The sequence below is a fragment of the Heloderma suspectum genome, chromosome 4, assembly GCF_057233095.1.
Source record: "Heloderma suspectum isolate Gila_16-S chromosome 4, 16-S_ref, whole genome shotgun sequence".
NCBI classification, from domain to species: domain Eukaryota; kingdom Metazoa; phylum Chordata; class Lepidosauria; order Squamata; family Helodermatidae; genus Heloderma; species Heloderma suspectum.
In genome coordinates this window covers 267,106,623-267,123,954 of record NC_139461.1, presented here as the reverse complement: position 1 = coordinate 267,123,954, position 17,332 = coordinate 267,106,623, and the positions used below count along the sequence as shown (strand labels likewise).

The window sequence follows — 17,332 nt, the reverse complement described above, 5'->3', positions numbered from 1 at the left end:
CCTAGAAAGACAAAGTCTGTCACTGCCTCCATGTTTTCTCCCTCTATTTGCCAGTTATCAATCAAGCTGGTTGCCATAATCTTGGCTTTTTGAGGTTTAACTGCAACCCAGCTTTTGCACTTTCTTCTTTCACCTTCGTCATGAGGTTCCTCAGCTCCTCCTCACTTTCAGCCATCAAAGTGGTATCATCTGCATATCTGAGATTGTTAATGTTTCTTCCAGTGATTTTAACTCCAGCCTTGGCTTCATCAAGCCCAGCATGTCACATGATGTGTTCTGTGTACAGGCTGAATAGGTAGGGTGAGAGTATACAACCCTGCCGTACTCCTTTCCCAATCTTAAACCAGTCTGTTGTTCCATGGTCTGTTCTTACCGTTGCTACTTGGTCGTTATACAGATTCCTCAGGAGGCAGACAAGATGACTTGGTATCCCCATACCATCAAGAACTTGCCACAATTTGTTATGATCCACATAGTCAAAGGCTTTAGAATAAGTCAATAAAACAGAAATAGATGTTTTTCTGAAACTCCCTGGCTTTCTCCATTATCCAGCAGATACTGGCAATTTGGTCTCTAGTTCCTCTGCCTTTTCTAAACCCAGCTTGTACATCTGGCAATTCTCGTTCCATGAATTGCTGGAGTCTACTTTGCAAGGTCTTGAGCATTACCTTACTGGCATGTGAAAGAAGTGCCACTGTTCGATAGTTTGAACATTCTTTGGTGCTTCCCTTTTTTGGTATGGGGATATAAGTTGATCTTTTCCAATCTGTTGGCCATTCTTTTGTTTTCCAAATTTGCTGGCATTTGGCATGCATCACCCTGACAGCATCATCTTGCAAGATTTTAAACAGTTCAGCTGGGATACCGTCATCTCCTGCTGCCTTGTTATTTGCAATGCTTCTTAAGGCCCATTCAACCTCACTCTTCAGGATGTGTGGCTCTAGCTCACTGACCACACCGTCAAATCTATCCCCGATATTATTATCCTTCCTATACAGATCTTTCGTATATTCTTGCCACCTTCTCTTGCTCTCTTCTGCTTCTGTTAGGTCCTTGCCATCTTTGGTTTTGATCATACCCATTTTTGCCTGGAATTTACCTCCAATTTTTCTAATTTTCTGGAAGAGGTCTCTTGTCCTTCCTATTCTCTTCTTCCGCTTCTGCGCATTGCTTGTTTAAAAATAATTCCTTATCTCTTCTGGCTAACCTCTGGAATTTTGCATTTAATCGGGCATATCTCCCCCTATCACGGTTGCCTTTTGCTTTCCTTCTTTCTTGGGCTGCTTCCAGTGTCTCAGCAAACAGCCATCTTGCCTTCTTGGTTTTCTTTTTCTTTGGGACGTTTTTTGTTGCCGCCTCCTGAACAATGTTGCCAACTTCTGTCCATAGTTCTTCCGGGACCCTATCTACTCAATCTAGTCCCTTAAATCTATTCTTCACCTCCACTGCATATTCATGAGGAATATTCGTGAGCTCATATCTAACTGCTCTGTGGGTCTTCCCTATTCTCTTTAGTCTGATTCTAAATTGTGCAATAAGAAGTTCGTGATCTGAACCACAGTCAGCTCCAGGTCTTGTTTTTACCAACTGCATAGATGTCCGCCACCTTTGGCTACAAAGGTTGTAGTCAATCTGATTTCGGTGTTGACCGTCTGGTGAAGTCCATGTATAAAGTCGTCTCTTAGGTTGCTGGAAGAGAGTGCTTGTTATGCACAGTGAGTTGTCTTGGCAACATTCTATCAGCCTATGTCCTGCTTCATTTTGTTCTCCCAGACCATGCTTGCCTGTAATTCCAGGTGTCGTTTGACTACCCACCTTAGCATTCCAGTCTCCTGTAATGAAAGGAGTTCATCTTTTTTTGGCATACTATCCAGTAGGTGCTGCAGATCCTCATAGAACTCATCTGCTTCTTCAGCATCTGTGGCTGGGGCGTATATTTGGATCACTGTGATGTTAAATGGCTTACCCTGAATTCGAATTGAGATCATTCTGTCATTTTTTGGATTGTATCCAAGCACTGCTTTAGCCACTTTAGTATTAATTATGAAGGCTATTCCATTTCTTCTGTGGTCCTCTTGTCCACAGTAGAAGATCTGGTGGTCATTTGATGTGAAGTGGCCCATTCTGGTCCATTTCACTTCACTGACACCCAAAATGTCTATATTTAATCTTGACATCTCTCCAGTAACCACATCCAATTTGCCCTGGCTCATAGATCTTACATTCCAGGTTCCTATGGTGTGTTGATCTTTAGAACATCGGATTCGTCGTTCACCACCAGCACCATCGGCTGCTAGCTGTCCTTCGGCTTTGAGCTAGCTGCGTCATCACATCTGGGGCTAGTTGAACTTATCCTCTGTTCCTCCCCAGTAGCATTTTGACATCTTCCGACCTGGGAGTCCCATCTTCTGATGGTATACCGACATATCTCTGGTTGTACTGATCCATTTAGTTTTCATGGTAAGAATACTGGGGTGGATTGCCGTTTCCTTCCCCAGGGATTGTATTTAGTCTGACCTCTCTGCCATGACCTTCCCGTCTTGGGTGTCCCTTCACGGTTTAGCTCATGACGTCATTGAGGTGCTCAAGCTCCAGCACCACGACAAGGTAACGATCTCCTTTGCTGAAGAAATTACCCCCAGCTCTCCCATTATTTAAACATATATGCCTATGAGTTCTACTCAGTAGAAAAGGAGCCATGATAACTGTGCTCATGACCCCTGGCAGTACCACTTTGCTTAGAAAGCTTTTACAAGCAGATGAAAGGCAGGAAATTGCTCCTGGAATGTCCAAATTTGTTCAAAGGTGGCAAATTCCAGTCTTCCCTGTCTATCTGGATGGCTAGCTGAAAAGCAAAGCATACACTGAAAATGTCAGCGTATGTTCAGATGGAAATGAATTGTATTACAATGTACACTGATTGTGTAATGATAAAGATTGTCACAGAGAGGAAGGCCAGGATCTCTTCTCCATCATCCCAGAGTGCAGGACACGGAATAATGGGCTCCAGTTACAGGAAGCCAGATTCCGGCTGAACATCAGGAAAAACTTCCTGACTGTTAGAGCAATACGACAATGGAACCAATGACCTAGGGAAGTGGTGGGCTCTCCCACACTGGAGGCATTCAAGACAAGGCTGGACGACCATCTGTGAAGGATGCTCTGACTTGGATTCCTGCATTGAGCAGGGTGTTGTACTTGATGGTCTTGTAGGCCCCTTCCAACCCTACTATTCTATGATTCTATGAAATGTAGCAACTATTTTAGTGTGTGTATGTGTGTTCTATAGTAGAGTTAAAAACTGTGCCAATGGGGGAAGGAAAGGTGGAAGTTAAATGTGTGTGCGTTTTTAATTGACATACTTTATGGACTATCCAGTGGGGAGAAAGTACTAGAGAAACATATCTGGCGAGAAGCAATTGTCTTGTTTTCCTACTGTGCTGTGCTTCTTGCTACTAAAAGACACATTGGCAGTTGCCCAAGCCTGCACAAGAAATAAGTTCCATCATTGTTGGACTGACTCTACGGGGAAGAGAAAAGTGTGAGCTAACTAAACAAAGTTACTGTTTCTTTAGCAAGTTGTTGACATGTGTAAACACTATGACTTTAAGCACTGCTGTCTGTGCCTCTAGCTCAATACTCCAGCAAGGCTTTTCCAGAAAGGCAACAGAAAGAATGGGGCTGACAGCTGCAGTCTGAAGATTCCAAGTTGTAGTCAAAATCTTGGAAACCTGCTTAAGGAATGCCATCTCACTTTTCAGACTGCTATAACTATGTAAGTGCAACAGAAGGGGAAACAGCATAGGTTCAGAGGCAGTATACCTGTGAGTAAGACATGCTGGGGACAAAACAGCTGGGGATGTCTGCTGTCTTCATACGCTGCTTATGAGTTTCCAAAAGACAGCCAGTCACTATTGGAAACAGAATGCTGCACTCTAGAATTTGTGGGATTTTGGTCTGATCCAGCAGCGCAGTTCTTAGGGGAAAAATACGTTTTACTGCACCCACTCTAATCATGGATCACATGTCTTTCAAGAGCTTCGGGTAACTGTGTTCACAGGAAAAAAAAAGCAAAATGAATTGCATTCTTCAATTTCTAATGAGAGATCCATCTGGGCAAACTACACCACTTGTGGAAAACAGCACTTGTGACATCACTCCTCTCTACATCTGTGTCCATTCCAAACATGTGCATAGTGCTCTTGATCAAATTATTTAGTGAGCTTTGAAACTAACGAAACTAAAAGTCTTCATTCCACTGGAAGGACAAGCTTACATAGAAGAATTCAGACATAAAGCTACCCTTGTGTCTTGTGGAATGCACCAGTCAGCTGCTGTAAAAAAGTAGCTTACTTGGAAAGATGCTTGGATTACATTTCAGCATTTCACATGATGGAAACAAAATACTAGTGGTGGTTATTACGTCTGAACTGGCCCTAATCCAATTGCATTACAGTTCAGCTGAACTTACCCAGAGAGAAAGATGGCTAAGACTCACATTTAAACGTTCTGAACATCAACAAGTCCAAGGAAACAGAAAGAAAATCTAATTACTTTCAAGTTCCATTTGTTTTCACAGAAGCCTTGCAAAGCAGAGAAGAGATGACAGAAGACAAACTAAACATAAAAAAATCATCACACATAACACCCCTGTTGTTGTTGTATTAGCTGATCTAGATATATTTTTAAATTTTTCATGATAGCCTCCACATCTGTCCAAGCAATTTCTGTGCAGAATTATTTTTACAAAAGGATATTCTTAGGAAGTTTATTGTATGTTCTAAATTAGAATCATTCACAGATATAAAGACTGGTAAAAGCACAGATCACCCATTCAAAGGACGACAGTTTAAGGCTGCAATCCTATACACACTTTCTGTGAATAAGCACCATTAAATACAGTGGGGCTTACTTCTCAGTAAACATGCATAGGATTGTGCTGCTGCACATTTCACGCCAATCTACAGCCCTTACCCTTTCTTCATACAGCTATGCTAATCTCATGGGGCTGGCAATCCACAAGGTCTGAACTAATGAGAACAACTGCTAGCACAACAGGAAACTAGCACTTGCTAGCACAGCTCAGGACACTACGTGAATCTACGGTTTCTGGAATGGGACAGGTCAGCGGAGCTCCCTTCCATTAACTCTGCTGACTTGTCGCATTTTGGCTAGTTTCTGGCTGCACTAGCCAGTGCTAGCTTCCTGCAGCACTAGTGGACATTCCTGCTAGCGCAGAAGCAGCACTGGATATTGCCCATAAAGAACAAAATGATAAGATGCTTGTTAATATTAGTTAACCAAGAGATTCTCACTTATTTCCCAAACTTTTTTTTAAATTGCAAACCTAGTGGAAATATCTTTGGTGACTGCATCTCTCCTTTGCAACTCTTGCCTTTCCCACATAAACTGTGTGTTCGGCACAATTTTCTGTCTTCAGCTGGTGGTTTGACTACTGATTACATTTGCATTTCACTCTTTTGCCAAGGAGCCCATTATAACTCACAATGACCCTGTGAGACAGAGTATGTAGTCCCCAAGATGACTCATGAGCTTCATGGCTGACTGGGGATTTGAAGCAAGGTCTTCCTAGTCCAGGTCAAACACTCTGGTTCAGCATACAGAAGTCCTTACAAGGAGATTTACTGTTATATCTACCAAGAGCTTCTATCCAATCACTTTTGCTCAAAATTATTTTCCCAGGACTGTTCTTGAATAGAACTGACAACACTAACACTGCTTACCTTCTTTTTCACAATCAGCAACCAGATCACTCTTCAGGATTATCCCTGCTTTATAATTTTTCTGGAAGCAGGGATATGGAAGGGCATTCTTAACTAGTTACAAGAGAGAGAAATGTGAAGACGGTTTACCTTCCAGTCTCTGGCCTCTTCTCCAGGCTGTTGTCCTCTTTACCCCTCTCCTGTACAACAGTCATTTGGATGGGAGTGTTTCGCCCATCACTACTTGTGCTGCCCCTGTGCTGGGGTGTCCTGAAGTCAGACTGGGAATTGCGTTTCATGGCTTGAAGCTGAGCCAGTGGCACAATGTCACAGCCCTGTGGCCTATGCCACACTGTCTGCTGTGTGATGGCATTATAGTAGTAGAAACGGTTGTTGTTTTGGTCAAAGAGCTCCCACCACTGGTTCTCATCAGACTGACGAACTCTGAGATTGGGCGGCGGCTCCCAGCCACACTCCCCAGTTGTCAAGTTGACGTACATTCGCTCCCGGGAACGGGGTTCAATGATCTCCACCCAATCAGAGCTGAAACAATGAAGAAAAGGCAGAGTTAGTTTGGACTGAAAGTATAAAATAATCTTGTCAGGACCTCAGAAATGGTGGGATTTGGGATCTGTGGGCTCCTGTACATAAATATGAAGTGCTTGATTAAATATACATTCGCTAGTCTTGTGCAAAACATACCTCATCTACATCAGTTCCCTGTTAGAATATCTTTTAATGCACCCAATTCCACCTGCAAACTTCAGCGTGATAGCCAAATGAAATGCAACAGAGGAAATCCTACATCGTAAGCAATTTGTCTGAGGTGGTTACCCATGTGGTGTGGAAAATTCTCACCATGCCAATTACTGTTGGTAATGGGGAGCTTCCACCACATGGAAGGAGCATGCAGATTGTAGCCAGGGAGCACTCAGGCTACAATCTGCATGTATGAACTGAGACGTTGCCTCAGTTTCCAAACTGCAAAACAGAGAAAAACAATACTGTTCTACCTCATATGGTGTTTTTGCAACAAGAAGTAAAGGACTGAAACACATTTTGTGCCCCAAATTGCTTCACAATATTAGTAATTTTCAAGCTCAACTGTCAGATACAATTAAAAAAGAGAGACAAATGTATTCTTCTCTACTGTTGTCACCTTTACACTCAACATTTAAAAAGGAAAAAATGCATTATTTGTTGAGATGACAGGGTAAAGACAGCAGTAAATTGTACCAGCAAGCCAGGGGAGTGGGGCAGTGCTATGGGAATTAATGCCTGGAAGGCTTTAAATACCAAAGCATTGTTATCATAAGTGTAAATATCAGAGGCTCCAACTTTGTCTGACCTGAATGCTACTGCTTTGTCAGGGAAATTCTTAGTACACTCACAGATTGTATTTTGTAATATTCAACATGCCACAGAAAAGTAACCATCATCCCCCTCTGAAACTCAGTAAACAGGGCCCTTCTCTAATAGGGGCAACTTCAAAACAGTCCAAGAAGTTGTTACAAAATGTGCTGCATAATTACACAGACATGGAAGCCCAGTAACAGGTGTCCTTGCTGCACTAAGCAGTTTGCTGTTTCTATTAAGATTTCTTCTGAATAAAGCTATGAAAATGTAACTGTACTATGTCTGTGTCCTCTAACCTGTTCTCCATTTAGGCTAATATTTTTTAACCCTGGGGTCTTAACGCAAGATTTCAAAATTCTAATTAGATCTTGTTGGGTTTTCTAATGTGGTCAGCAGGAACTCCAAAACCCACATTTTCAAAAGCCCATATAGCTTCCCATTTGGTTCCTAGTATTCAAAGCGTCTGCTTAGAATAGACACATTGAAATGAATGGAACTTAAGTTAAGACTAACACTGGATACAATCCATTGGATACAACTTAGGCTTTATTCCTCACATTCTTCCAATGTGCCTATTTTACCATTTCCACTAGTTGTTGGTATGTAATTCTAATACTGGATCTTAAATATGTACATATTTTGCTGGCACACTAACATTGGGCCTTACCCAGGATATGGATTTTATAACAACTACTTGTGTGTACTCAAAACATCAAGTTCTATTTTGGGGTGAGATGTCAATAAAACATAAGAAATAAAATCAAGGCAATAAAACATAAGAAAAGTAGGAAAAGTAAAACATGAATTGCAGTGCTGTACATCCCCCCCTCCCCACACACAAAGTATACATCATTATAACATCTAAACACGAACGTTTTCTTTGTGGGAAAATTGTAAATTTAGAAGTCAACATTTCATGGCACTCATGAAAATGGCTTGACTGGTGCACCTATTTTCCTCTGTCAAATATTGGAAAGCATGCATTCCAGTTTCTAAAGCCAAATTATTGTTTTGACAACATTTAGACAGGAGGGGAGACTGCAAACGTGTAGAAAAGGCAATAGTCTAGCTAATCTCTTATCCTGTTTGTAGTTCAAACAAAAAGGGAGCAGCTGCGTATGGCTTTCTTTGGGGACTGGATGCAATAATTCAGTGTGTTTTATCTCGAAAATGTACACACTTAATAGGTTTTCAAGCTCACTCTGATCCATTACACTTCTATAGGGCAGATGGACCCAACAGCAAGACTTGCATCAGCTGTACATGTAGTCCTGTATTTCATCAGACTTTCTTTTTTCAAGAGATTTTGCCTTAACTAAAGGGTTGAACTGAAAGCAGATATACCTCCCATGCAGATGAACCTTAAGATTTATCTACTTCCTCTGTGGTTGCTAGGGATATGCCTGTTTTAAAGTACTGCCCTCTATTGTAAGGTGGTGAACTATTCTGCAAAAAAACTAATTAAAATAAAGGGGAGGTCAGGTGTTTATTCTTAGAATGTTCAAACAAAGTAGTTGGAGGAAGTTTGTCACCACTGCAGGCCCCCAAGTCATGACCATTCATGATTTCCAAAGTCAATATTTTGGTCTGCATTTCCCATGTATGGAATACTACTTCATAACCATGAAGGATATAAAGCTTCTTCAAATATAAAAGCTCATATATACATGATTATCAGCATTCCCAGGGATTACACCAGGAGTCCCCAAATTTTTGGGCCGGTGGACACATTTAGATTTTTGCAGAAGTGTTGTGGATCCCATCACAAAATGTCTGCCATGGACAGCATGCCCGTTCAGAAAATGGCTGCTGCAATGGGCATGATCAGTCACAAATTACCCATTTCACATAAGGCAAACTGGTGAAGCTAAAAGACAAGTAATTTGCCCGAGGAACTGAGTACAAAGCAGAGGTGGGGATTCAGTTCCAAAACATATAGCCACACATTTGAACCACAGTTGTCTGCTCCAAAAGAACACGCATTTTACAGAAATGCAAGCCAGTTAATTTCCCCAAATCAAACTCTAAATAAATCCCAAATCCCAGTCACCCCACGGCCCTCTCAAACTCCCCATCTCCCTCCCTACCCAGGGTTGCCTTCTGGCCCTCCCCAATCCAGTGTCCCATAGACCACCTCAACCTCTGCATCACTCCCCTGATGCAGGCCCATGTGGGCCTCCTCAACTTCCCTGTCACTTTCCCAACCCCAGCCCTATAGCACCACAGACAACCCAACCCCAGCCAAATTGACCCACAATCCTCCCAATGCCCCCTTTACCAGGTGGATGGGTCATCTGTCTTTGTTTTTTCTTCTTCCAGCAATCCTCCTGGGCAGTAGGATGCACTCAATGTGAAGTGCAAGCCTCCAACTCCCAGTCATCTTTATTTTTAGAGAAATCAATTTCTGGAGAAGTTAAGATGGTGGGTATCAGGAGGCTTTCACTTTGAAGTATGTCCAGCTACCTGAGGTGTGTGTGGGGGGGATTAAAAAATAATTAAAATTGGGAAGGGCAGGGGGCTTTGCACGTGCTGAGGGAGGCTGCATTGGGGACCACTGGGTTACAAGTAATAAATCTACTAAAATTGCAAGAACCATGACTCTGGTCACCTGTGAATGGTTTATAATATGCTTGCAGTTATACAATTCAGACAACAGGCACCCTTGTGCTATATTGAAGTTCTGCAACAAAAGGGAGTGCTTCTTGGTCAGGAGAGCTTCCTTTTGTTGGTATCCTTTTATTTGCAGAAGCTACTTGATATAAAACAGACAACAGAATTCTGAAGAATCCTGGCCTATTGTTCACAAGCTGTGTGCTGGTGCATTCAGGTCTTTTGGTCTTGTTTGGCTCTTCCAAAACCAACCAAGAAAGAAAAGCTTAGGAAAGAAAAGCCTAGGAAAACTAGCCAGGAAAGTGTGTCATCCAAACTGGAGCTTCTGGCTTGCTGGTCCCAAACAAGCCAGGAATTGTAAACCAAGAGCAATTCCTAGTTTGTCATTCTTGCTTGTGAGGTGCACAACAAGCCAAAAGCTCTGGTTTGGACAAAATGCTAAGCTTTCCTGTCCTGGTTTCCGCTCTGGCTGGAGGATGGGGCCAAGCAGGAGCAAAAAGGGAGGAAGTGAACTATAAGCCAGGATTCTTGGGAAATCTGGGTCATCATTAACATGGCCAACTTATGACTCCATGCGATAGCACACACTGGGCTTTTGTGCTGGTTAGTTTAGCTGCTCCCACTGGTGGGAGAAGCCAAGCAGGAGGCCATCCAGACCAACAACTGAAGCCAGGAAGGGAAAGATCCCATACAAAACTAGGAATTTCCAGAGCATGGTTGATTGTTGTCACCTGAAGATGTCTCGTTGGGCAATCAGGAACTTGGCTGCATTAGATATAGCTTCAATGACATTTTATTTTCCACAGTAATTGACAGTGCCATACATCCCTCTACCATTTTTTGTGAACGGAACGTGAGCAACCTCCCCTGACAACTGGAGAGTAGCACAGATTAGAATCACAGAATCATAGAATAGTAGGGTTGGAAGGGGCCTACAAGACCATCGAGTCCAACCCCCTGCTCAGTGCAGGAATCCAAGTCAGAGCACCCCTGACAGAAGGCTGTCCAGCTTCATCTTGAATGCCTCCAGTGTGGGAGAGCCCACTACCTCCCTAGGTAATCAGTTCCATTGTCTTATTGCTCTAACAGTCAGGACGTTTTTCCTGATGTTCAGCCAGAATCTGGCTTCCTGTAACTGGAGCCCATTATTCCGTGTCCTGCACTCTGGGATGATGGAGAAGAGATCCTGGCCTTCCTCTCTGTGACAACCTTTCAAGTACTTGAAGAGCGCTGGCATATCTCCCCTCAGTCTTCTCTTCTCAAGGCTAAACATGCCCAGTTCTTTCAGTCTCTCCTCATAGGGCTTTGTTTCCAGTCCCCTGATCATCTTTGTTGCCCTCCTCCGAACCCTCTCCAGTTTGTCTGCATCCTTCTTAAAGTGTGGTGCCCAGAACTGGACACAATACTCCAGATGCGGCCTAAGCAGTGCTAAGTAGAGGGGAACTAGTACTTCCCGGGATTTGGAAGCGATGCTTCTATTAATGCAGCCCCAAATGGCATTTGCCTTTTTTGCAGCCACATCACATTGTTGGCTCATATTCAGCTGGTGATCAACAACACTTCCAAGATCCTTCTCGCTTGTAGTGTTGTTGAGCCACGTATCCCCCATCTTGTAACTGTGCTTTTGGTTTCTTTTTCCTAGGTGCAGAACTTGGCATTTGTCCCTATTCAATGTCATTCTGTTGTTTTCTGCCCAGCGCTCCAGCCTATCCAGATCACTTTGAATTTTGTTTCTGTCTTCCAAACTATTAGCTATCCTGCCCAATTTTGTGTCATCTGCAAATTTGATCAGCATTCCCTGCACCTCCTCCTCCAGGTCATTAATAAAAATGTTGACGACCACTGGGCCCAGGACTGAGCCCTGCGGTACCCCACTCGTTACCTCTCCCCAGTTTGAGAAAGTGCCATTGACAAGCACTCTTTGAATCCGATTCTGTAGCCAACTGTGGATCCACCGGATCGTTGTTTCATCTAGCCCACTTTGAGCTAGTTTGCTCATCTGGATATCATGGGGCACTTTGTCGAAAGCTTTGCTGAAGTCGAGGTATATTATGTCCACAGCATTCCCACAGTCCACACAGGAGGTTACTGGATCAAAAAATGAGATCAGATTCATCTGGCAGGATTTGTTCTTGACAAATCCATGTTGGCTTCGAGTAATCACTGCATTGTTTTCAAGGGGCTTACAGATGGTTTGCTTTATCATCTGCTTCAGAATTTCCCAGGGATTGATGTCAGACTGACTGGTCTGTAGTTCCCAGGTTCCTCCTTTTTGCCCTTTTTGAAGATAGGGACAACATTAGCCCTCCTCCGGTCATCTGCCACTTCACCTGCCCTCCATGATTTCTCAAAGATAACAGACAGTGGTTCTGAGAGTTCTTCTGCCAGTTCCTTTATTACTCTAGGATGCAGTTCATCTGGCCCTGGAGATTTGAACTCATTCAAAGTAATTAGGTGTTCCTTGACCATATGCGTATCGATCTCAAGCTGCAATCCTGCCCCTTCAGCCTGTACTTCACCTTTGCCAGGGGGGTCATAGACCCTCTTTCTGGAGAAGACTGAGCCAAAGTAAGAATTGAGCACTTCTGCCTTTTCTTTGTCATCTGTTATCATTTTGCCATCCTTATTTAGTGGATGAACCACCATTTCTTTCCTCTGTCTTTTACTATGCACATATCTGAAGAAACCCTTATTGTTGCTTTTAGCATCCCTTGCTAACCTCAGCTCATTCTCAGCTTTAGCCTTCCTGACACCCTCCTTGCAAAATAAGCTGCTACAGAAGATGGTCTCTCTGCCTGACTCCTTAGTGATTTGATACCAATGCTAAACAGAGCTGCTCAAGGTAACACCTATTCATCTCTGTGAGCACTACTAGCAACACTGTTGCCGAATGCCCATGAACTGCATGACAATGAAGTAAAGACCATACCACTGGCTCTGTGGAGTACTGCCTCCCTTGCACTGCTTTCTTCCTCAGTCCTTTTCCATGCTTGAAGCATCTAAATGCTTCTGACAGAGGTTTAAATACAGGATTATGTAGTCTGCATATACAACTAGAGCCTGAGGAGGCCAAGTGAAATCCTGCAGGCAACAGATGTTCAGGGGGTGAACATCCACTTGCCTTAGGCTAGAACTAGAAACAATATTGGCAATTGCATGGTTTCCATCCCCCCATCTGATGAGACAATGGGAATGTGGGGAAAGGATGCCACTTAAAAGGGAGGATTGGCAGGTGGGAAAATTACTTGCTTAACTTCTCCCACCCTGCAAACACTCCACCACCACTTGGCTGCTTTTTTCCTAGTAGGGCTCACTTCAATTTTGTAGCCTGGCTGGGAAAGAAAAAAAAATCATTTGCAAAGAAAGACTGTGGGCAAGAGAATGGTTAAGCACCCCTTCCCATCCACCAGTACTCCCCTGCAAACGCTTTCCGGAGCTCCCACATTAGCTTTAGGTGGGATATATAGGGTTGGGAACCCTTTTCTTTGTAGTGTCTAGTTTCACACTCAGCATGATTCTTCACTAACCTGTTCTCTGCCCGGCCCAACTTCTCTTTTTAAGAGAAATGGGAAGCTGCCCTTAGTGTTGTGCTGACATACACGTTCACTTCCAGATTTGGCGTTTCAGAATCTGTAGGCTCTGCATATAGTGTCATCTTTCTCATAAACTGTCTCAGGCTACATGGGAGAATTACCCAGAATCTTTTTATTCAACAAAGCAGACCAGGTAAAAGACTAATTAAAAGTCTGGACTAGGTTGTCATTTACTAAATGCACTCAGGTTACATGGGTGAAGAGCAACATGCATGCACCACTCCAAAGATCCAAGAGAAAAAAAGATAGTGGCCACGCTCGGACATCATGGTAACACATGGTGGCTTAATAAGCTACTCACAGTAGTGTATTTTTTAAACAGTCCACAATGCCCCACCACACAACTGGGCTAATAAGCTACTGTGAGCTTATTAAGCTACTGTGTGTAATTTGACCCACTCCTCGCCCCCTGCCCTGCTGCAGTCCTCCCGCCTGCAGTCCTCTCGTTTCACCTCTAAAGCACTGGAAGTTTGCAGTATCCAGACAAAACTTCATACATAGCCTTGCCCAGTCAGGATGCACCCAATCCACCATCAAAACCCAGTGCAATCACTCACCAAGCAGAGAAAATCACAAGTGCAGCAAAAAGTGTGATGTGGCTACAAAACCTTGCAGGCTTGCAGGATCAGGACCAAACTCCACACACAGCCTCTCCTAATTGGAAGGCACTTGATCCACTATCAAAACCCTGCACAATTACCCCAGAGGAGCAAAAATCCCAAGTGCAGCAAAAAGGGGGGTGCTAGAAAACCTTGGGGCGAATTTGCAATTACAGTATTGGGAAGATGTTAAAGCCTCTTTGCCAGCAATAGCTATGGGGAGAATTGTGCTTTAGAGAATAAGCGCTACACCTCTATGAAGCTTGATCCTGATCCTGCAAACTTCCAAAATTTTATAGCCACCTTGGATTTTCGCTGCTGTCAGTGTCAGGGTGCCTGGTTTTGAGGGTACATCGGGTGCCCCTGAGTAGGGGAGGTTGGCTATGAGGTTTGGTCCCAATCCTCCTCATCCCAATCCATTTACACCGCTGGCTTGGTCACTTTAATGTGTTCCTAAGCACTAAGCCAGTGAAGAGCTCTTCCCGCACAGCTCTGTAGCTGGCCAAAATAACCCACAGTGACCGCCAGATGACACAATAACCCACTATGGGTTAAATAACCCAGTCTGCAGACCGTGGGTAATCAGAGTGGGTTATTTTGGCCAAATAAGCTATCGTGGGTTTAAAAACTCCCGTCAGACGTCACAATCACTCACGATGGGTTAATGTAGCCATCATGGCTTTAATTAACCCATCGTGGGTTATTGTGAAGTCCAAACCCAGTCAGTGTCAGGTATTAGAACAAAGAAAAGTATATTAAGAAGCACTCAAAGTGGCCTCTTTTATTATTTATTATATTTATATCCCGCCTTTTCCTCTTGCAAGGAACCCAAGGCGGCTTATTAAAAGCATCTTAAAAGCAGATGCTTATTAAAAGCATCTGCTAACTTTACTTGAGGCAGGAGGCAGAAAAGGATCAAAATCCAGGGGCATTAAACAGAATCCAAAGATACCCTTTAAACCCAAAACCAAAACTCCAGGATATAGTAGGTCTCAACAATGACCAAGTCCCCTCACTGCTTCTGTCACCACTGCTGCTGGGAAAATACAGTAAATTTAGTAGAACCAGTAGATACAGACTATCCAGCTGCCTAAGAAGAGAAAACATCTGGTGCAACTTGGCTCTCGTTGCTAGGTAGCTCATTCTCAGTGGGGAGAAAGCACTATTTTCCCATATGGTCACTGCAAACTCTTTAAAGTGCAGCAGTTGGAACATAGGACCTATTCCAGTCACCACTATCATCTTATTTTTTAAAAACAAATCTTAAGTTTATTGCATGTCAGTCTCTTTTATTGTAAGCCACCTTGGAAGGCTGTTGTCAGGCAGAAAGGTGGGATATAAATATAATAAATAAATAAATAAATAAATAATCAATAGAAGCATACTGAATAAGGTTCAATCTCTAAGTAGAAGCCATTTGTATACTATGTTCATAGTTATACGGTTTTATTTTTGTTAAACTTAATTTAGGGAGCAATCCTTTGTCCCCTAGACAGTGTCTGGGGAACGCAGGATTTTTCAGCTACATCTTCGTGCTCAGAAACAGAGTGCGGAGATGGGGAAAAGGGAGTGGTCCCATGGGCAGGGCGCTGACCGTGGAAGCCACGTTACGCAGCTTCCTATGTGCCATGCGGCCTCCCCCCATCCCACTCTGAACCTCCCCGGCTAGACAGGTGAAACTGTCTGTTTAGCCAAAAATGCAGGGTGGACAGAGGCGAAGATTGCCTCTGTGTTCCAGCTGCCTCGCACTGGATAATCATCAATGTTATCCTGCATTGGTTGTCAATCCAGTCATCAGTGGTTATTAATCTAGTCACCCTGCATTGGACAGTCATCAATCCAGTCACCCTGCACTACATAGCCATCAGCCTCTCAGTCTGGAGGCTGACAACTATTTCCATAGGACTGCGCCCTTACAAGCTATATTTAATTTTTAAAAACCATAATAAATGTTAGATTGATACAAGCAGCCTGGAGAATGAATAATTTTGCAGAGAGAAAGTACAGGCATTTGGCAGAGCACAATGACTCCAACAAGGATAACCTTAATGTACATGATAACCCAGATGTATTTAAAAGAAGTACAGCTGATCAAAGGGCTATTAATATCCCTGCAATGAGTGCTCCTCCCCTCCCTGCAGAGCCTTGTGCCTGTGTGGACAAGAAATAAACCAACCAAATGCTCAGCTGGATAGCAGGTCAGGTAAACACATCATGTATCACTGAACTGGCACCAAGACCTAACTAGCTCTGATACTTGGCCTATAAAGGGGTTACTGAGCCTGTGAATGTAATTCCTGAATTTTAATCTCCAGCCTTCCTGGTCATGCTCTTGGAATTTCACTTCATTTTGGAGATACTAGAACAGTCCACAAAAACAGAATGATAGAATTGGAACAGACTCTGCCACAGGACCAGGGCTCTTATAACTAACACATTCCTAACAGATGGCTATTGAACCTTTTCTTGCAAGCTTGCAGATTTTATAGCCTCCACAAACCATTTAGTTACACAGATGAATGGATTTCAAATTGCCCAATATTTACCTATAACAGAGTGTTGCAAGCAGCATCTCCTGCTGCTTGTCTATGGTGAGCCTTGAGTGGCATACGACTCCCTGGGACTGTTCGCATGCTACAACAGCCCACTGTGGGTTAGCGATTTTGAATATGGTCTGTTTTAGGGTTATGCAAGGTTTGTTTAAGCTTTGCATAACCCACACTCATCAGGTTCACACAACATGACAACCCCTGCATGGGAGCTGCATGAGCAATATGGTGCTTGCAGACACTGCAGATCATCAGGGGTTAAATAACCCACGCTGAACCACGGCATGTTGTCTGAACCTGGTCTCTGCCTCAGTCTCTCTCTCTCTCTCTCTCATTCTCTTTGGAGAGCCAGCACATTAATACCCTGACATAGCAGCTTCATGCACAGCACCCCCCCCCACTGTTTATAGGGAGGTACCAGTTCTACAAGAAAGAGAACCAGAACCAAAATCATTATGATACTGAGGTTTGAGCAGCAGCCCACACACAAAAAGGTGGTGAATGGCTGCCCTCTAAATAACTAGCTGCAAGGCTGCCCTAAATACTATTAATACTTTTATCCTCAGAAGACATGGTGAATAATTGATTCTCTTTCTTACCGTTCAGGTCTTATATGCTAATAAAAATGGTCACTGCAAACATGGGGAAAAAAACACCATTTTATATGCAGTTCAGGTGAGCAAATGCAATATAAAAAGAACCACAGTTTATTGTTACAACAGACCGCAGTTTGTAAGACAAATCTGTGCCTAATTCTTTGGGGTCACCTAATATTATCTCCATCATACATCATAAATGATTTTCTCATCATCATTTAAGAATTAAATGTTTTCAAGTTATTTCCTTCAAAAATCTTCCCATAAGGAAGGAATATAAAGAGCAATATAATACATACTTTTGTA

General features: G+C 43.1%; 1 protein-coding gene across 1 annotated transcript in view; it reads right to left on the bottom strand.

The window, feature by feature from the left end:
- LOC146348674 (rho GTPase-activating protein 39-like) overlaps positions 1-17,332 on the bottom strand; it is a 110,940-nt gene that overhangs the window by 41,543 nt on the left and 52,065 nt on the right. Inside the window, exon 2 of the mRNA XM_084853747.1 lies at positions 5,874-6,266. Coding sequence (XP_084709873.1) covers positions 5,874-6,266 — 393 coding nt within the window. The remainder of the gene's footprint in view (positions 1-5,873; positions 6,267-17,332) is intronic.